This window comes from Haemorhous mexicanus, chromosome 4, assembly GCF_027477595.1.
Source record: "Haemorhous mexicanus isolate bHaeMex1 chromosome 4, bHaeMex1.pri, whole genome shotgun sequence".
Lineage (NCBI taxonomy): Eukaryota > Metazoa > Chordata > Aves > Passeriformes > Fringillidae > Haemorhous > Haemorhous mexicanus.
Window position 1 is genome coordinate 76,141,680 of NC_082344.1, and position 20,942 is coordinate 76,162,621.

General features: G+C 59.1%; 2 protein-coding genes across 2 annotated transcripts; both read right to left on the reverse strand.

Moving 5' to 3' along the window:
* Positions 1-2,232: 2,232 nt before the first annotated feature.
* Positions 2,233-6,764, reverse strand: SPEF1 (sperm flagellar 1). The gene is made up of 7 exons (XM_059845685.1): positions 6,572-6,764; positions 6,375-6,486; positions 5,532-5,682; positions 4,990-5,038; positions 4,608-4,665; positions 3,602-3,710; positions 2,233-2,380 (listed from the first exon to the last, which is right to left on the reverse strand). Exons 1-7 carry the CDS (start codon positions 6,762-6,764, stop codon positions 2,273-2,275), a joined length of 780 nt encoding a protein of 259 aa, XP_059701668.1. The 3' UTR covers positions 2,233-2,272.
* Positions 6,765-8,774: 2,010 nt separating this feature from the next.
* On the reverse strand, positions 8,775-17,214 carry LOC132326846 (C-type lectin domain family 4 member F-like). The gene is made up of 6 exons (XM_059845550.1): positions 16,448-17,214; positions 15,297-15,377; positions 14,861-14,902; positions 14,492-14,643; positions 13,324-13,430; positions 8,775-12,165 (listed from the first exon to the last, which is right to left on the reverse strand). Exons 1-6 carry the CDS (start codon positions 16,626-16,628, stop codon positions 12,009-12,011), a joined length of 720 nt encoding a protein of 239 aa, XP_059701533.1. The 5' UTR covers positions 16,629-17,214; the 3' UTR covers positions 8,775-12,008.
* Between the last annotated feature and the right edge of the window lie 3,728 nt (positions 17,215-20,942).

Genomic DNA, 20,942 nt, shown 5'->3' on the forward strand with positions numbered 1-20,942 from the left:
TCATCCCAAACAATTCCAATTCCTTCCTATCCAATTCCATCTCCTCCCCATCTCATTTTCTCTCATCCCAATTCCTTCCCATCCCAATTCTGTCACATCCATCCCTCCATCCATCCATCCATCCATCCATCCATCCATCCATCCATCCATCCATCCATCCATCCATCCGTCCCCATCCCCATCCCACTCCCACCCGTTCCCTGCTGCCCGCCCATCCTGGGGACATCCAGCCCTGTCCCTCCTGTCCCCATCCCGAGCTCCGTGTCCCTTCCCACGGGGGCAGGGGACAGGGAACGGCGCCAGTTCCCATCTGGAGAGCGCCGGGATTGTCCCCCGGGAATGCCGGGGGGACAGCGGGGTCAGGGGACACGTGAGGGACAGAGGGGACAATGTCACCCCCGGGGGGCTGCTCCAGCTGCTGGAACGCTTAAAATCCCGGGATCCACATTCCCAGAAACCTGGGATCAACATTCCCAGCGGTCCCCAGAGCCCCGGCTGTGTCCTTGTCACCGGCACGGTGACATCACACCCGCCTTGTCCCCAAGGGAGGGGACACCAGGGTCCGCCTTGTCCCCAAGGGAGGGGACACCCGGCCCCGCCTTGTCCCTCCATTCCCACATTGGCCGGAAATTCCAGGTTTTCCCTAAAAAGCCACTCTGGCACGGGGACGGTCCCCAGAGCCACCCCTGGGCGTGTCCCCGTGGCTGGGGATGTCACCTGGAGAGGGGGAGGGGGGGACACGGGGGATGTCGCTGTCACCTCCCAGCGCCGGGCGCGGATTTGCTCCGGGTTTACAAAAACAACGGGATTTGGGAAGGGATTAAATCCTGGCGGCCACCGGGCGGGAGGAGCGGCCACGTGTCCCCAGGGTGTCCCCGTGCTGCTGTTCCCTCCTTGCTGTCCCCATGGTGTCCCCACCCCGCTGTCCCCTTCCTGCTGTCCCCACAGTGTCCCCACCTTGATGTTCCTGCCTGTCTTCACACCAATGTCCCCCACAGTGTCCCCATCGTGTCCCCACACTGCCATCTCCACAGTGCTGTCCCCACCCTGCTGTCCCCACAACCATGTCCCCATAGTGCCACCTCCACAATAATGTCCCCGTATGCCACCTCTACCCTGCTGTCCCCACAATGATGTCCCCAGAGTTCCACCCCCTCCCCGCTGTCCCCACAGTGTCCCCAGCGTCCCCACAGTGTCCCCAGCGTCTTCACAGTGTCCCCTCTGTGTCCCCTCTGTGTCCCCCAGTGTCCCCAGCGTCCCCAGTGTTCTCCCAGCATCCCCAGTGTCCCCTCAGTGTCCCCAGTGTCCCCTCAGTGTCCCCCCATGTCCCCAGTGTCCTCTCAGTGTCCCCAGTGTCCTCTCAGTGTCCCCAGTGTCCCCAATGTCCCCAGTGTCCCCACATGTCCCCAATGTCCTCACAGTGTCCCCAGTGTCCCCACAGTTTCCCCCAATGTCCCCACATGTCCCCAGCGTCCCCCCATGTCCCCACTGTCCCCAGTGTCCCCTCAATGTCCCCAGTGTCCCCAGTGTCCCCAGTGTCCCCAATGTCCCCCCACGTCCCCAGTGTCCCCTCAATGTCCCCACTGTCCCCTCAATGTCCCCAATGTCCCCTCAGTGTCCCCACTGTCTCCTCAGTGTCCCCTCAGTGTCCCCAATGTCCCCCCATGTCCCCAGTGTCCTCTCAGTGTCCCCAGGGTCCCCTCAGTGTCCCCACTGTCCCCTCAGTGTCCCCAGTGTCCCCACTGTCCCCAGTGTCCCCTCAATGTCCCCAGTGTCCCCAGTGTCCCCAGTGTCCCCAATGTCCCCCCACGTCCCCAGTGTCCCCTCAATGTCCCCACTGTCCCCTCAATGTCCCCACTGTCCCCTCAGTGTCCCCACTGTCTCCTCAGTGTCCCCTCAGTGTCCCCAATGTCCCCCCATGTCCCCAGTGTCCTCTCAGTGTCCCCAGGGTCCCCTCAGTGTCCCCACTGTCCCCTCAGTGTCCCCAGTGTCCCCAGTGTCCCCAGTGTCCCCCCACGTCCCCAGTGTCCCCAGTGTCCCCTCAGTGTCCCCAGGGTCCCCTCAGTGTCCCCGGTGTCCCCTCACGGCCGCTCTGGCCCCGCCAGGATCCAACTCTTTATTCCCAGCGCCGCCGCCGCGTCGGGCTCCGGGCGAGCGGGGCCGCACCGGGAGCCACCGGGCTGTCCCCGGGCTGTTCCCGGGCTGTCCCCGGACTGTCCCCGGACTGTCCCCGAGGGCCACCCCGCGGTGCCAGCGGTGTCGCTGTCGCCTGTCAGCGGCGCTGGCCCTGGAGCTGCTGCAGCCGCTGGCTCAGGTCGTCGATGCGGAGGTTCTTGAGGAGCAGGAGCTGCTCCAGCCGCCCCACCTTGGCCTGCAGGATCTGCGGGGTTGGGGAGCCGGATCCCAAATCCCCAAAATCCCCAAAATCCCAAAATCCCAAAACCCCGAAACCCCGAAACCCCGAAATCCCGAAATCCCCAACCCATTCCAAGGGGTCTTCCCGGAGCAGGGAATTTTGAGGTTTTTTTCCCTACAGGAATTTCGGTTTTTTTTCCCTACAGGAATTTTGGGGTTTTTTTCCCTACAGGAATTTTTTTTTTTTTTTTCCCCCCAGACTAATTTTTTTTTTTTTTTTTTTTTCCCACTGAGGACAAGAGATGGATTTGGGATTCTGATCCCTTTCCCATTAAAAAAAAAAAAATAAAAAGGAATTCCAGAATATCCCTCTGTTCCCATTCCCGGATATCCCATAGGATTCCGGCCCTTCACGGAATTCATATCTGTGGCGGGAAAAAGCGGGATTGGAGGAGAAATAAACCAGGATCGGGAAAAACCGGGAAAAGCCGGGAAAAACCGGGAAAAGGGGGACAGGGAAAAACCGGAAAAATCGGGAAAAGCCGGGAAGGAGGACAGGGAAAATTTTAGGGTAAAAGGGACAGGGAAAAGCCAGGATAGGGGATCAGGAAAAGCCGGGAATAGGGGACACGGAAAAACTGGAAAAGAGGGACAGGGAAAATTTTTGGGAAGAAGGGACAGGGAAAAGCCGGGAATAGGAGACAAGGAAAAGCTGGGAAAGGGGGACAGGGAAAATTTTAGGCGAGAAGGGACAGGGAAAGCCGGGAAAGAAGGATCGGGAAAAACCGGGAAAGGGGGACGGGGAAAATCCGGGAAAAGCTGGGAAGGAGGGACAGGGAAAATTTTAGGGAAGAGGGAACGGGGAAAATTTTAGGGAAGAGGGAACGGGGAAAAGCCGAAAGGAGGGATCAGGAAAAACCGGGAAAGGGGGACAGGGAAAAGCCGGGAAAAGCTGGGAAAAGCCAGGAAAGGGGGACAGGGAAACGCCGGGAAGGAGGGACAGGGAAAATTTTAGGGAAGAAGGGACAGGGAAAAGTCGGCAAAGGGGGAGAGGGAAAAACCGGGAAAAGCCGGGAATAGGGGATACGGGAAAGGCGGGAAAGGGGGACAGAAAATTTTTGGGAAGAAGTGACAGGGAAAAGGCGGGAAGGAGGGGGCGGGGTCAGGCCAGTGTCGCGCGTGTCCCCCCGGGATGTCCCCGCGCATCCGGGATCTCTCCGGAGCCCGGGATTTGGGATGGGCTCACCTGGATCGTGTCCCGCGCCAGCTGCAGCGCCTGCTCGCGCTCCGCCAGCTGCTGTCGCATGTCCCCAAGGCCAGCCCCGGTCGGCGCTGGCACTGTCACTGTCACCCCCCTGGCGCGGGGACACGGCCGTGGGGACAGCACTGAGCCGTGGCTCCCGGAGGAGAGGTCCCCAGATCCTGTCCCCCGATCCCATGGGAATGTTCTGATCTCCCGCGGGAACACTCGGGGACACCCAGAGCCACTGCAGTGACCCCCCCAAACCCCACAGGGAGCCCCTGACCCACAAAAGGACCCCAAGAGCCGTATGGGGAAACCCTGACCCTCATGGGGACACCCCAAACCCCACAGGGACACCCCAAACCCTCACAGTGACCCCAAACCCCTATGGGGACACCCCAAATACCACAGTGACCCCTGTCCCCAAACCCTCACAGTGACCCCAAACCCCTATGGGGACACCCCAAACCCTCACAGTGACCCCTGTCCCCTATGGGGACACCCCAAACCCCTATGGGGACGCCCCAAAACCCTCACAGTGACCCCAAACCCCTATGGGGACACCCCAAACCGTCACAGTGACCCCTGTCCCCTATGGGGACACCCCAAACCCCACAGGGACACCCCAAACCCTCACAGTGACCCCAAACCCCTATGGGGACACCCCAAATACCACAGTGACCCCAAACCCCAAACGTTCCCAGTGACCCCAAAGCCTCACAGGGACCCAAACCCCACAGGGACCCCAAACCATCACAGGGACCGCCCCAAACCCCACAGTGTCCCCCCCCCAAACCCTCACAGTGACCCAAACCCCACTGGGATCCCCTGACCCCATAGGGGACACCCAAACCCCACAGTGACCCCCCAAACCCTCACAGTGACCCCAAACCACCACAGGCACCCCCTGAGCCCCCTCAGTGGCTCCCAAAACCCCACAAGGACCCCACAGTGACCCCACAAAGACCCCCTGACCCCAAAAGCGCCCCGCCCCCTGCCCAGCCCTCACCTGGCAGCGCCCTCCTGGCTGCAGCCCCTTCCCAAATCGCTCCGGAGCCTGGGCTGTCCTGGAAAACCCCAGAGGGATGGAGGGACGGACAGACGGATGGATGGATGGAGGGATGGATGGATGACGGATGGATGGATGGATGGATGGATGGATGATGGATGGATGGATGGAGGGATGGATGGATGGATGATGGATGGATGGATGGATGGATGGATGGATGGATGGAGGGATGGATGGAGGGATGGATGGATGGATGGGTGGATGAATGGATGGATGGATGGATGAATGGATGGGGTCACCTGCCCCAACACCGCTGTCCCCTCCAAGGACCCCAAAAACTCCCAGAGAGGGATTTTGGGATCCTTTATCCCCCATCCCTTACCTGTGTCCAGGTACCTGCCCTCATCCAGCGCTGCCAACTCTGCTGGGGGCTGAGGAGAGGCAGGAAAACCCCTGGGACACCTGGGACACCCCTGCCACCAGCCCAGGTGACCCCAACCTGGCCTGGGACACTTCCAGGAGCAGCCACAGCAAATCTGGGAATTCCAGCCCAGCCCCTGCCCACCTTCCCAGCCAGCAATTCCTTGCCAAGATCCCAGCCCAATCTCCCCTTTCCCAGTGGCAGCCATTCCCTGGCTCCTGTCCCTCTGTCCCTTGTCCCCAGTCCCTCTCCAGCTCTCCTGGAGCCCCTTCAAGGACTCTGAGGATTCCCTGGAGTTTTCCTTTCTCCAGGGGAACACACCCAGCTCTCCCAGCCTGGCTCCAGAGCAGAATCCAGGAACGATTTCTGTTGGGAACGACCCTAAATCCCTCCCAGGGCTCATTCCCCTACCCCAGCTTTCCCCAAACCCCACTGTCCAGGATTTCCATTCCCGGGAGTTCCCCATTTTTGGGATTTGCTCCCCATTTTTGGGATTCCCTCACCTTCCCAGCCCCTCCCTTGCTGCTCCTCTGCCTCTGGAGGATTTTGTCCCGCAGGAGCTGCAGGAGCTGCTCGGCCGCTCCCGGCTGGCTCCGCACCAGCCCCTGGATCAGCTCCTCGGGCAGCCGCAGGTTCAGCTTGCTCAGCACTTTCCTGGAATTCGGGATCCGTGAGACAGCCCGGGAGGGGACAGAGGGACACAGAGGGACATGGGACACCGGGGATCCAGGGGGATGTGGGACACAGAGAGAGAGAGGGACACAGAGAAACACAGGGACAGAGGGGACAGAGAGGGACACGGGGACAGAGAGGGACACAGAGGGACATGGGACACAGGGGACAGAGAGGGACAGAGGGGGGACACAGAGAGACACAAGGGACAGAGAGTGACATGGGGCACAGGTGACACAGAGGGACAAAGGGACACAGGGGGGGCACAGAGGGACACAGAGGGAGAGAGGGACACAGGGGACAGAGAGGGACATGGGACACAGGGGTGGCACAGAGGGACACAGAGGGACAGAGGGACACAGAGGGACAGAGTGGGACAGAGAGTGACAGAGAGGGACAAAAGAGGACACAGAGGGACAGAGAGGGACATGGGGGAAGACAGAGGGACACGGGGGGGGCAGAGACAGACATGGAGGGACACAGGGGGACACAGGAGGACACAGGGGGACACCAATCCCCACCCGCTGCACGCCACGGTGGCTCTGTGGCCACACGGAGCTGCCGGGAGGTGACGAACAGGGCGACACCGCCCGCAGGGCAGGTGGGGACAATCTGGGGACACCCCGGACTGGGGGTGGGGGGGGTCACACGGAGCTGGTGGCACCTGTCCCTACCTGTTGAGGTGCCCCCAGTTGGCGACTTTCTGCGCCGTGGAGCTGGTGGGGACAAAGCTGTGCAGCTCCACCAGGGAGGGGAAGAAGAACTTCACCACCTCGGCCGCCAGCACTGCGGGGACAGCGGGGACACGCTGCGGGTGGCACCACAGGGACAGCCCGGCCAGGCCACCCCGCCGTGTCCCCGCAAGGCCAACCCCCGTCGCTGAAGTCGCGGGCGATGTTCCTGCGCGGTCGCGACAGTGGCACCGTGTCCAGCCAGCGGTACAGGGACACCAGCGACGCCTCCGGGCCCGGCTCCGGCCCCTCGGCCGCCATCAGGGCCCGGCCGCAGCGTCCCCGCTGCCATAGCAACGGGGGCGGGGCCTCAGCCGAGCGTCGGGGTGCCATGGCAACCGGAGCGGGGCCTGCTCGGAGCGTCCAATTGCCATGGAAACAGGGGCGGGGCTTCAAGGAAGCGACTCTGCTGCCGTGGCAACGAGGGCGGGGCTCAATGGGAGCGTCGCGGTTGCCACGGCAACAGGGGGGGTTTGATAGGATAATCCCATTGCCATGGGAAAGTGGGCGGGGCTTATTGGCAGCATTGCTGATGCTATGACAACGTGGGCAGGGCTTCATGGGAGAGTCGTGTTGCCATGGCAACAGGGGGTGGGGCTTCAGGGGAAGCATCTTGGTGCCATGGCAACGGGAGCAGGGCCTGCAGGGTGCCCATACCTGCTGCCATGGAAATGGGGGTGGGATATGAACGTTGGTATGGGATATGGACATTATGGAGGGAGCATGGACACTGGGATGGGATATGGACACAGGGATGGGTTATGGAAACTGGGGGTGGGATATGGACGCCATAGATGGGATATGGACAGCGGGACAAGATATGGACACTAGAGGTGGGATATGGACACGGGGATGGGATATGGATATTGGGATGCGTTATGGACACAGGGATGGGTTATGGACACTGAAGATGGGATATGGACACCATGGATGGGATATGGACACTGGGACAGGAAATGGATATTGGGATGGGATATGGACAACATGGAGGGGTTATGGACACTGGGATGCGATGTGAACTTTGGGGTGGGGTATGGAAACCATGGATGGGATATGGACACAGAGATGGGACATGGACACCATGGATGGGATATAGGCACAGCCACAACCCCAGGAGGTGACAGTGTCACCCCCAGACCAGGGCTGGGCCTTATGGTGGTGAATGGGACACCCCGAGCAGGAAGAGCCGCCCCTCACCTGCACCGGGGGGGCTCTCAACTCCCACCCCCTCCTTGTCCCTTCCCCCAGCCATGTCCCCTCCCCCCCCCCCGGCCGGGCCGTGTCCCCAAATTCCCCCCTCAAATGTCCCCCCACACCGTTCCCCGCATTACGCCCCGCCCCTTTCTCTATGCCCGCCTCTCAATCCCTTTCCCGCCTCCAATTGGCTGTATCCCCCGTCAATCACCCTACTGCGCCCCACCCCCGGTACGCCAAGCACTGAGTACTTCCGCACTATCTCAGGCTCCACCCTCCACGCATTTCTATTCGCTGTCATTCCCGCCAATCACACTTTAGCCAATCACCTTCCGCTTCTTCCTACCCCCGCCTATCGCGCACTCCTATTGGCTGCCGCCCCTCGATATTTGCATAAAAGCTGCGGGGGTGGAGCGTGGCGCCCCCTTGCGGACGCGGCGCGGCCCCGGGGCTGTCGCGCGGCGCTCCGGGAGCGGCGACAGCGCGCGACATATCGCGACATAGCGGCCCCACCGCGGCTCCTCGGCGCGCCGAAGGGCGACCGCGGGCTGGTGGAGCTTCCCCCGCGGGTCGCTGGGCACGGACGGTCCGGCGGGTGGCCCTTGGGGACATCCCCGCGGGGCTTTGTCACCCGTGTGACGTCAGAGCCCCCCGGGGATTTCCTCGGGGGTTTCCCCCGGAATTCCCTCCCCCTTTTTTCATATTTCCCCCCACTTTTTTTCCTCTTTTTTCTTCCTCCGTTCCTCTTTTTTATTCCCTTCCCCCTCCCTCTTTTAATTAATTTTTTCCTTTTTCTTCTCTTTTTCTCGCCATATTTTCCACCCTTTTAATTTCATTTTTCGCCTTTTTTGCCCCTCTCTTCCCTCCCTTTTAGATTCCATTTTCCCTCCCCATTCTTTCACTTTTTATTCCCTTTCTCCCCCTCCTTTCCCCCTTTTTATTCCCCTTTTATCCCTTTTTTCCTCGTTTTTATTCCCTTTTCCCCATTTTTAAATTCCCTTTTTCCTCCCCTTTCCCCCATGGACATTTTTTTGTTTTTTTCGTTTTCTTTTTTTTTGTTTGTTTTTTGTTTTATTTTGCTTTGTTTTTTTATTTTATGGCATTGACATTTTTGGGGCTTTTTTTGGGTGTGTTCTAGGGATCTCGGTGTTTTTGGGGGTATTTAGATTATTTTGGTTTTTTGGGTATTTTATGAGCTATTTTGGGGTTATTTGGGATTGTTTTGGATTTTTGAGTTTGTTTTGGGTTTTTTTTTTGGTGTTTTTTAGATATTTGGAGTTATTTGGATTTGGTTTTGGTATTTTTGGGTGTTTTTTTTGGTTTTGGGGTTTTTTTTGGGGGGGTGGGGTGTTTTGGGGATATTTTATGGATTTTTTTTTTGTATTTTTGGGCCTTATTTGTGGGTGATTTTTGGCTTGTTTGGGTTTTTTTTGGGGTTTTTTTTGGGTTTTTTTGGGGGGGAGGTTATTTGAGGAATATTTTGGGTGCAATCTGGGGCAGTTTGGGGATTATTTTGTTGGGGATTTTTTTTCCTTTTGAGTTATTTAAAGCAATTTATTCTCTGCTCAGCCGTGATTCATTTGGAGGGGGGCGTCCCCAGATGTCCCAAATTGGGGGGGTTGGGGACCCCAAAATGTCACGGGGGGGGAGAGGATGGGACACTTCAATCAGGGACAGATTTGGGGTCATGGTGGGGGAGGTGACACCGGGATTTGGGACACTGGGGACAAGGGTGGGGTGGGGACGCCTGGGATTGGGGGATCCCTGGATAAAGGGGGGTGATCCCACTGGGTTGGGGGATGAGATCCCACTGGATTTGGGGATAATCCCACAGGTTTAAGGGGGATGAGATCCCTGGATTAGGGGAGATGATCCCAAGGGATATTGGGGATTGATCCCTGGATAAGGGGGGATGATCCCATTGGATATGGGGGATGACATCCCACTGGTTTTAGGGGATGATCCCATTGGATATGGGGGATGACATCCCACTGGTTTTAGGGGATGATCCCATTGGATATGGGGGATGACATCCCACTGGTTTTAGGGGATGATCCCATTGGATATGGGGGATGACATCCCACTGGTTTTAGGGGATGATTCCATTGGATATGGGGGATGACATCCCACTGGTTTTAGGGGATGATCCCATTGGATATGGGGGATGACATCCCACTGTTTTTAGGGGATGATCCCATTGGATATGGGGGATGAGATCCCTGTATAGGGGAGATGATCCCTCTGGTTTTGGGGCATGATCCTCTTGGATGAGGGAGATGAGATCCCTAAATAAGGGGGGGAATGATCCCTCTGGATATGGGGGATTGATCCCTAAAGGAGGGCAATGATCCCTCTGGATTGGGGGATTGATCCCACTCTATAAGGGGGATGAGATCCCTAAATAAGAGGGATGATCCCACTGGATATGGGGGATGATCCCGCTGGTTTGGGGGATGAGATCCCACTGGATAAGGGGGATGAGATGCCTAAATAAGAGGGATGATCCCTCTGGATTGGGGGATTGATCCCGCTGGATATGGGGGATGATCCCACTGGTTTGGGGGATGAGATCCCACTGGATTGGGGGATGAGATCCCTGGATAAGGAGTTAGGATCCCACTGGTTTGGGGGATGAGATCTGTAAACAGGGGAGGTGATCCCACTGGATTGATCCCACTGGAGAGAGGCAATGACTCCATTGAATATGGGGAATCAATTCCCTAAATAAGGGGGATGATCCCTCTGGATTGGGGGATTGATCCCACTGGATTTGGGGGATGAGATCTGTAAAGGAGGGCAATGATCCTTCTGGATGGGGGGGATGATCCTATTGGATATGGGGGTTGAATCCACTGGTTTTGGGGGATGAGATCCCTAAATAGGGGAGGTGATCCCACTGGGTTAGGGGGATTGATCCCACTGTTTTTGGGGGATTATCCGATTGGAGAGAGGCAATGACACCACTGGATATGGGGGATTGAAATTCCCTAAATAAGGGGAATTTCAATCCCCCAGTCCAGAGGGACGATCCCTCTGGACTGGGGGATTGATCCCACTGCTTTTGAGGGATGAATCCACTGAATTTGGGGGATGAGATCCGTAAAGGAGGGCAATGATCCCTCTGGATGGGGGGATGATCCCACTGGATAAGGGGGATGTTCCCACTGGTTTTAGGGGATGAGATCTCTAAACAGGGGAGGTGATCCCACTGGATAAGGGGGATTGATCCCACTGTTTTTGGGGGATTTCCCACTGGAGAGAGGCAATGACACCACTGGATATGGGGAATGATCCTGTGGGATTTGGGGGATGAGATCCCTGCATGGGGGGGATCCAACTGGCTAAGGGGGCTGAGATCCCTGGATAGGAGAGATGATCCCAATGGGTTTGGAGGGGATGAGATCCCTAAATAGGGGGGATGAGACCCATGGATAAGGGGACTGAGATCCCTGGATAAGGGGGGATGGTCCCACTGGTTTAGGGGATGGTTCCATTGGATGGGGGGGATGAGATCCCTAAATAAGGGGGATGATCCTACTGGATATGGGGGATGAATTCCCTAAACGGGGGAATGATCCCTCTGGATGGGAGAGTGAGATCCCTTAATAGGGGGGATGATCCCTCTGGACTGGGGGATTGATCCCACTGGATATGGGTGGACGAGATCCCTGGGTGGGGGGAATGAGATCCCAGTGGTTTTGGGGGATGATCCCACTGGTTTTGGGGCATTGAACCTCCTGGATACGAGTGGGGTCATCCCACAGGATGGGAAGGATCATCCCACTGATTTTGGGAGGATTGAACCTCCTGGATATGAGTGGGATCATCCCATTCTTCTGGAGGGATCATCCCACACTTTTGGAGCGATCATCCCATAGGAGAGGAGGGATCATCCCACTGATTTTTGGGAGGGATCACCCCACAGGATAAAAGGGATCATCCCACTGATTTTTGGGGGATTGAACCTCCTGGATAAGAGTGGGATCATCCCATTTTTCTGGAGGGATCACCCCACAGGATGGGAGGAAGATAGGGATGATCATCCCACAGTCTTGGAGGGATCATCCCACAGGATAAAAGTGATCACCCCACAGGGTAAGGTGGATTATCTCATTCTTTTGGAGGGATCATCCCACTGATTTTTGGGAGGGATCACCCCACAGGATAAATGGGATCATCCCACAGTTTTGGAGGGATCATCCCACTGATTTTTGCGGGACTGAACCTCCTGGATATGAGCAAGATCATCCCACAGTTTTGGAGGTATCTGAGCCCCCCTGGATCCAGGAATCATCCAGCATTAACGGGATCACCCCACAATTCCCAGAACCCCGCAAACCCCCATAACCCCCCCTCCCCTCCTTGGGGATACTCAGGGGACACTCAGGGGACGCTGAGGTCCCTCTGGCACACCCAGGGGAAGCTGAAGTTGCAGTTGTGGTCGTTCCAGAGCCCCGCGCCCACCGGGTGGATCTGGACGCAGCTCTCGCCGCCCCAGTGGCCGTGGTCGGTGCTGTCCGGCTGGCCTGGAGCCCAGAAACTGCCCCGAGGGCACCGGTCAGGGGATCTGAGCCCCTGGATTTAGGGGATCTGTGCCCCCTGGATTAGTGGGATCATCCCATAGGGGATCTGAGCCCCATGGATTAATGGGATCATCCCACTGGATTTAGGGGATCTGAGCCCCCTGGATTAGTGGGATCATACCACTGGATTTAGGGGATCTGAGCCCCCTGGATTAGTGGGATCATACCACTGGATTTAGGGGATCTGTGCCCCCTGGATTAGTGGGATCATACCACTGGATTTAGGGGATCTGAGCCCCCTGGATTAGTGGGATCAACCCACTGGATTTAGGGGATCTGAGCCCCCTGGATTAGTTGGACCATCCCACTGGATTTAGGGGATCAACCCCCTGGATTAGTGGGATCACCCCACTGGATTTAGGGGATCTGAGCCCCATGGATTAGTGGGATCACCCCACTGGATTTAGGGGATCAACCCCCTGGATTAGTGGGATCACCCCACTGGATTTAGGGGATCTGTGCCCCATGGATTAGTGGGATTGTCCTACAGAATATGTGGGATCATCCCACTGGATTTAGGGGATCATCCCATAGAGTTAGTGGGAATATCGCTCTGGATTTAGGGGATCTGTGCCCCATGGATTAGTGAGATCACCTCACTGGGTTAGTGGGGTCATCCCGTAGGGTTAGTGGGAACATGCCTCTGGATTTAGGGGATCTGAGTCCCATGGATTAGTTGGATCATCCCACTGAATTTCTGGGGAATTGAACCTCCTGGATATGAGTGGGATCATCCCACTGGATTAGTGGGATTGTCCCACAGGATTAGTGGGGTCATCTCACTAGATTTAGGGGTTCTGAGCCCCATGGATTAGTGGGATGATCCCATTGGATTTAGGGGATCTGAGCCCACTGGATTTAGGGGATCCGAGCCCCATGGATTAGTAGGATCATCCTGCTGGATTAGTGGGACCATCCCACTGGATTTCAGGGATCATCCCACAGGGTTAGTGTGATCATCCCACTGGATTTAGGGGATCTGAGTCCCATGGATTAGTGGGATCATCCCACTGGATTAATGGGATCATCCCACTGATTTTTGCGGGATTGAACCCGCTCAGCGCTCAGGCACAGCCGTGTCCCCAAGTGTCCCCAGGTGTCCCCACCCCGCTCACCTGTGATCGGGGGAATAGGGGGTCCCGTCCGACCAGCGCCAGGAGCCGCCCGTGGCCGTCAGCCCGATCCAGTAGGTGCCACCTCGGGCCTCTCGCGCCAGGTACGCCTGGGGACACGGGGACAGGGGAGGGGACACGGGGACAGGGGAGGGGACACGGGGACACGGCAGAATGGGGGACAGGGGAACGGGGGCACAGGGAACAGGTGGGAAGAGGGACATGGACAGGGGGATAGGTGAGACAGGTGAGGGGACATGGGGACAGGGGAGGGGACACGGGGACATGGCAGAATGGGGGACAGGGGAGAGGGGGCACGGGGAACAGGTGGGAAGAGGGACATGGACAGGGGGATAGGTGAGACAGTTGAGGGGACATGGGGACAGGGGAGGGGACACGGGGACAGATGAAGGGACAGTGGAATGGGGGACAGGGGAAAGGGGAACAGGTGGGATGGGGTGGGAAGGGGGACACGGGGACAGGAGAGGGGACGAGGGACTTGGGATTGGGGGACAGGGGAGAGGGGACAAGGGGAACAGGTAGGATGGGGTGACAACGGGGACATGGGCAAGGGGGACCGAGGAGGGGACACGGGAGAGTGTGGCAGGGGATGGGGGGGGGACAGGTGAGGGGACACGGGGACACGGGAGGGGACAGCAGAATGGGGGACAAGGGAACAGGTGGGAAGGGGGACATGGGAGGGTGTGGCAGGGGACACAGGGACAGGTGGGGGGACATGGGGAGGGAGGGGGCAGGGGGTGTGCAGGTAGGAGGGGGTTGGGGACAAGGGTTGGGGACAACAACGGGCAGGCAAAGGGGCACAGGACAGGGCTTGGGGACAGGGACTGTGTCTGGGATTTGGGGACAGGGTCTGTGTGCAGGCTTTGGGGACCTGACAGGGGCTGGGGACAGGATTTGGGGACAGGACAGGGTTTGGGGGCAGGGGCTGTGCCTGGGATTTGGGGACTTGACAGGGGCTGGGGACAGGGTTTGGGGACAGGACAGGGTTTGGGGACAGGGGCTGTGCCTGGGATTTGGGGACTTGACAGGGGCTGGGGACAGGGTTTGGGGACAGGCCCCTACAGGCGCCCAGGCAGATGCTGCTCAGGTGGGAGGGGACAGAGCAGGACAGGACAGCAGTGGCCGTCCCCGCGGGTGTCCCCAGCCTCACCTGCTCCTCGGCGCTGGTGACAGAGGCCAGGTGCGCGTGTGTCACCGCGCAGGCGGCCTCGGCCGCGGCCCAGGGCTGCCGCTGAACCGAGAACAGGTAAATCTTGCCCCGGTGGTAGCGCCAGCCCAGCGCCAGCGCCTGCAGCCACCGCCCTGCGCGGGGACACGGCGACACCCCTGTCACACCCCCTGTCACACCTTTGTCACCGCCCTTGTCACCTTCCCGAGCCCGGCACCCCACAGCCCTGCGCGGGGACACGGCGACACCCCCGTGTCACACCCCCGTGTCACACCCCCGTGCCACACCCCGTGTCACACCCCGTGTCACACCGCCCTGCCACCGCCTTTGTCACCTCCCCACGTCACCCACCGAGCCGGTCCTGCTGCCGCTGCGCCGCTGAAGGGGTGTCACCTGTGGGGACATGGGGACAGGGACAGGTGTTGGGCTTGGGGACAGGGGACACGGGCTGGGGACAGACTGTGGGGACAGGGACAGCAGGTGAGGACACGGGGACAGGGGCTGGAGCAGGATATGGGGACAGGTTAGGGACAAGGACTGCGGGCTGGGGACAAGATTTGGGGACAGGAGCTGTGGGCAGGAGCTGGGGACAGGGGACAGGATTTGGGGACAGGGGCTGTCAACAGGGACCAGGACAGGGTTTGGGGACAAGTCAGGGTTTGGGGACAGGACGGGAGCTGGGAACAGGGGCTGTGCACGGCATTTGGGGACAGCGGGTGCAGAACGGGGGCTGCAGGCAGGGTCTGGTGACAGGCTGGGGACAGTGCCAGTCCCGGGGGTCCCTCACCGTCGGGGTCGGGCCCCAGGGGGTCGGTGGCCGCCGCCAGCTCCGCCCGCGCCGCCCGCAGCTCCCCCCGGCTCTGCACGTCTGGGGGGGGACAGGGGTGTGACAGCACCCCCGACCCTGCCCGCGGTCCCTGCCCAGGGGTCCCTGTCCCCTCCTGATCCTACCCGAGGACTCCCAGTCCCTGCCCGGGACCCTTCAACCCCTTCGACTCCTTCCGACCCCTGTCCGGGACCCCCAACCCAGAGACCCCCCCCACCCCCCCTAGCCCGACCTGGCCGTGCCCATTTTGGGGTGGGGACAGCACCGGGAGGGGACCCGCGACCCCTGCCCGGGGACCCCCGGCCACTCCCTGCCCGTGCCCGGAGCCCCCTGCCCGCTCCCAGCTCCCTCCCCATCCCAGTCCCTGCTCCCAGTCCCTCTCCAGACCCCAGCCCCACTCCCTGTCCCTTCCCAGACCCCTCCCCATCCCACTCCTGACTCCCAGCCCCTCTCTCAAACCTTTCCCAGCCCCCTCCCCACTCCCGGCCCTTCTCCAACCCCTCCCAAGCCCCCAGTCCCTTCCCAGACCCCTCCCCATCCCGCTCCTGACTCTCAGCCCTTGTCCAGCCCCTCCTCAAACCCCAGCCTCTCTCCCAGTCCTCTCCCTACCCCACTCCCCGTCCCACTTCCAGGCCCTTCCCAGCCCCTTTCCCAACCCCTTTCCGACTCCCAGCCCCTCCCCAAATCCCAGACCCTCTCCAAACCCCAGCCCCTTCCCAACCCCTCTTCCAGCCCCTTTCCAGACTTTTTCCCAGCCCCTCCCCAGCCCCTCTCCCACTTCCATCCCCTCCCAACCCCTCTCCCAGACCCTTTCCCAGCCCTTCCCCAGCCCCTCTCCCAAACCCCAGCCCCTTTCCCAACCCCTCTCCCACTTCCATCCCTCCCCAGTTCCTCCCCATTCCCAGCCCCTTCCCCAGCCCCTTCCCCAGCCCCTTCCCCAGCCCCTTCCCCAGCCCCTCCCCAGCCTCTTCCAGCCCCATTCCCATCCGCTCCCAGCCCCTCCCCAGTCCCTTTCCCAATCCCCAGCCCCATTCCCAGCCCCTCTCCCACCCTTCCCGCCTGTCCCCCCGCCCGTGGCTGTCCCCGCGGCTGTCCCCGCTGTCCCCACTCACAGAGGGTGCCCAGCGCCGCCAGCCCCGCCACCAGCAGCAGCAGCGCGGCCGTGCCCAGCGCCCGGCGACACGCGCGACACCGAGGGGACAGCGCCGGGGGCGGCGGCCCGGTGTCCCCGCGGGCCCGGGGGGGCGGGTACCGGATCTCCAGGGTCTCGTACAGGTCGGGGCTGTTGGCCATGGCCCTGAGGACACGCTGGGGACACGCTAGGGACCGCTGGGGACAGGGACGGTGCCAGCCCCGCTTCCTGCCCTGTGCCCGCCGGGGAACAGGAACCCCGCTGGTGCCACCCGCCCGGCGTCACGCGTGTCCCCACGCCCTCAGGGGACAGCCAGCCCGCCCTGGGGACAGGCAGGGGATGAGGGGGCTGGACCCTGTGGCCAGCCCTGACTGTGTCCCTGAGTGTCCTTGATCCTGTCCCCATCCTTGTCCCTGTCCCCAGTCCTGATTCTGTCACTGGACTGGTCCCTGTCCCTGTGTGTCCCTGATCCTGTCCCCATCCTTGTCCCTGACTCTGTCACTGATCCTGATCGTGTCCCCAGTCTTGTCCCTGTCCTTGTCCTCATCCTTGTCTCTGTCACTGGACTTGTCCCTGTGTCTGTCCCTACCCTTGTCCCTATCTCTGTCCCCAGTCCTGATCCTGCCACTGAACTTGTCCCTGCCCCGCCCCTGCCTGTCCCTGATCCTGTCCCCATCCTTGTCCCTGACTCTGTCCCTGACCGTGTCCCTATCCTTGTCCCCAGTCCTGTCCCCATCCTTGTCCCTGTCCCCCGTCCTGATTCTGTCACTGGACTGGTCCCTGCCCCTAACTCTGTCCCTGATCCTGTCCCCATCCTTGTGCCTGACTCTGTCACTGATCCTGATCGTGTCCCCGTCCTTGTCCCCATCCTTGTCCGCCCCCCAGTCCCCCCCTGTCCCCCTCCTCCCTTGCGCAATTCCCGTTTCCTTCCCCCTTCCCGCGGCCCCGTCCCGGATATTGGGGCACGTCCGGCCTGAGTCACCCCCGGTGTCACCCGCGGTCCCCGAGGTCCCCCTGGCGCTGAGTCCGGGGGGAATTCCCGGGGGAAGGACACAAAGTCCCGGAGTTCCAGCCCAGACCTGAGAGGGTTTGGGGTTTTTTATTTGGATTTTTTCCCATCCCAAACGGTTCTGGGATGATGGGATTGATGGGAAGCCGCATCCCAGTGATCCTGGGATCAGTTTTGTGGGGATTCTCCCAGTTTTGGGGCGGATTCTCCCAGTTTTGGGATGGATTCTCCCAGTTTTGGGGCGGATTCTCCCGGTTTTGGGGCGGATTCTCCCGGTTTTGGGGCGGATTCTCCCAGTTTTGGGGTGGATTTTCCCAGTTTGGGGGTGAATTTGTCCAGTTTGGGATGACCAGTTCCAGCTTTTGGGTTTCCATGCCCAGTTTGAGGTGAATTTTCCGAGTTTTGGGGTGAATTTTCCCAATTTTGGCATGAATTCTCCCAGTCTGGGGCGAGTTTTCACAGTTTTGGGGTGAATTTCCCCAGTTTGGGATGACCAGTTCCAGTTTTTGGGTTTCCATGCTCAGTTTGGGGGGGAATTTTCCCAGTTTTGGGGTGTCTGCTCCCAATTTTGCTGTGAATTTGTCCAGTTTTGGAGTGGATTTTCCCAGTTTGGGGTGAATTTTCCCAGTTTGGGATGACCAGTTGCAGTTTTTTGCTGACTGGATCCAGTTTTGGGGTGACTGAATCCAGTTTTGGGGTGAATTTTCCCAGTTTGGGATGACCGGTTCCAGTTTTTGGGTTTCCATGCCCAGTTTGGGGTGAATTTTCCCGGTTTGGGATGACTGGTTCCAGTTTTTTGCTGACTGGATCCAGTTTTGGGATGAATTTATCCTTTTTAGGGATGAACAGACCCTGTTTTTCAGTGACTGGATCCAGTTTTGGGGTGAATTCTTCCAGTTTTGGGGTGAATTTTCCCAGTTTTGGGGTGAATTTGTCCATTTTTGGAGTCAATTTTTCCCAGTTTTGGGGTGGATATTCCCAGTTTGGGGGAATTTTCCCAGTTTGGAATGACCAGTTCCAGTTTTTCAGTGACTGGATCCAGTTTTGGGGTGAATTTGTCCAGTTTTGGGGCGACCAGACCCAATTTGGGGTGTCTGGATCGAGTTTGGGATGACTAGATCCAGTTTTGGGATGAATCCGCCCAGTTTGGAGGAATTTGCCCAGTTTGGGGTGAATTTGGCCAGTTTGGGGTGACTGGATCCAGTTTTTGGGATGTCAGTGCCCAGCTTTGGGGTGAATTTGCCCACTTTGTGGTATCTGTGCTCAGTTTGGGGTGAATTCACCCAGTTTTGGGCAAATTCACCCAGTTTGGAGTGAATTTGGCCAGTTCTGGGGTTCAGCGCCCATTTTTGGGGTGAATTCTCCCAGTTTTGGGGTGTCGGTTCCCATTGTTGGGGTTTCAATGTTCATTTTTGGGGTGTCAGCTCCCAGATTGGGGTGAATTTATCCAATTTGGGGTTTTCTGTCACCATTTTTGGGGTGAATTTGCCCACTTTGGGGTGAATTTGCCCACTTTGGGGTTTTTGTCCCCATGCTGGGGTGTCCCCTGCCCTGTCCCTGCCCTCACCCTACGTGGCCGCCGCGGGGCTCTGACGTCACACCCGGTGTGACCCTGACGTCACCACGTGGGCGTGACCCTGACGTCACCACCCACGCACAGGGCGCCCCCTGCCGGGCCACCCGGGCAGTGCCGGGGTGTCCCCGCGATCGCCCGGAGGTGACAGCGGACAGGGGAGGGTGGCATTGTCCCCTCGCCCCTCGGGGTCACCTCTGCCACCCCCAGGGGGGTTTGGTGGCTTCGGGGTGGCCCTGGGAATGTGGGGAATGAGCCCCCGCCCCATTCCCAATGGGAATCTCGTGGGATAAATCCCGTCTCCCCCAGTGTCCCCAGATCCCTCCCCCGGCGCCATTTGGGGTCCCCCGGTGTCCCCCCGGCCCCGCTGTCCCCATTGGGGACATTCAGGGTGCAGATCCCAAAGGAGCCATTCCGGGAATCCCGCCGGGAATGGGAGTGGGGGCGGGGAGGGGAGGGGACGGTCCTGGGGCAGCGGAGTGGGATGGACAGATGGACACTGAGATGGAGGGGTGGACAGATGGACACTGAGATGGAGGGGTGGACACTGGGATGGACAAATGGGTGCTGGGATGGACAGATGGACACTGAGATGGACATGTGGAGGGATGGACGCTGGGATGGACAGATGGACGCTGGGATGGACAGATGGACACTGGGATGGACGGATGGGTGCTGGGATGGACAAACGGACACTGGTATGGACGGATGGACGCTGGGATGGACAAATGGACGCTGGGATGGACAGATGGACACTGAGATGGAGGGATGGACAGACGGACACTGGGATGGAAGGATGGACACTGGGATGGACAAATGGACACTGGTATGGACGCATGGAGGGATGGACACTGGGATGGACAGATGGACACTGAGATGGAGGGATGGACAAATGGATGCTGGGATGGTAGGACAGAGAGATGGACAGTGGGATGGACAGGGTTATGGACTGATGGACAATGGGGTGGATGGATGGACAGACGGACACTGGGATGGGCAGGGGCATGGAGAGGAGGATGTTGGGACGGACAAGGTCATGGATGGATGGATGGACAAATGGACACTGGGATGGAGAGATGGACATTGGGATGGACATTGGGATGGATGGATGGACAGACGGACATTGGGATGGACAGGGTCATGGATGGATGGACTCTGGGGTCGACAGAGGCATGGATGGACATTGGGATGGATGGATGGACATGGCAGATGGACCCTGGGATGGACAGATGGACACTGAGATGGATGGGTGCATGGATGGATGGGCATTGGGATGGACACTGGGATGGACAAATGGATGGTACAGATGGATGGACATTGGGATGGATGGGGGCATGGACAGATGGACACCAGGATGGGTGGATAGACATTGGGATGGACAGAGGGACAAAAGGATGGAACTGGGATGGATGGATGGATGGATGGATGGATGGATGGATGGATGGATGGATGGATGGATGCATAGATGGACACTGGGATAGGCAGGGGGATGGATGGACAGATGGACATAAGGATGGGTGGGGGCATGGACAAAAGGACGCTGGGGTGTATGAACACTGGGATGGACGGACAGATGGACGGATGGACGCTGAGATCAATGCAGCTGTTGTTGGACGGACACCAGAATGGACGAGATCACGGACAGATGGACACTGGGATGGACAGGTACAGAGATGGATGGACACTGGGATGGACACAGGGACAGACAGAGGGACACAGGTATGGACAGAGGGACACTGGGATGGATGGGGACAGAGATGGACGGACAGAGGGACTCTGGGATGGACGGGGACAGAGATGGACGGACAGAGGGACTCTGGGATGGATGGGGACAGAGATGGATGGACACTGGGATGGACACAGGGACGGACAGATGGGCACAGGGGTGGACAG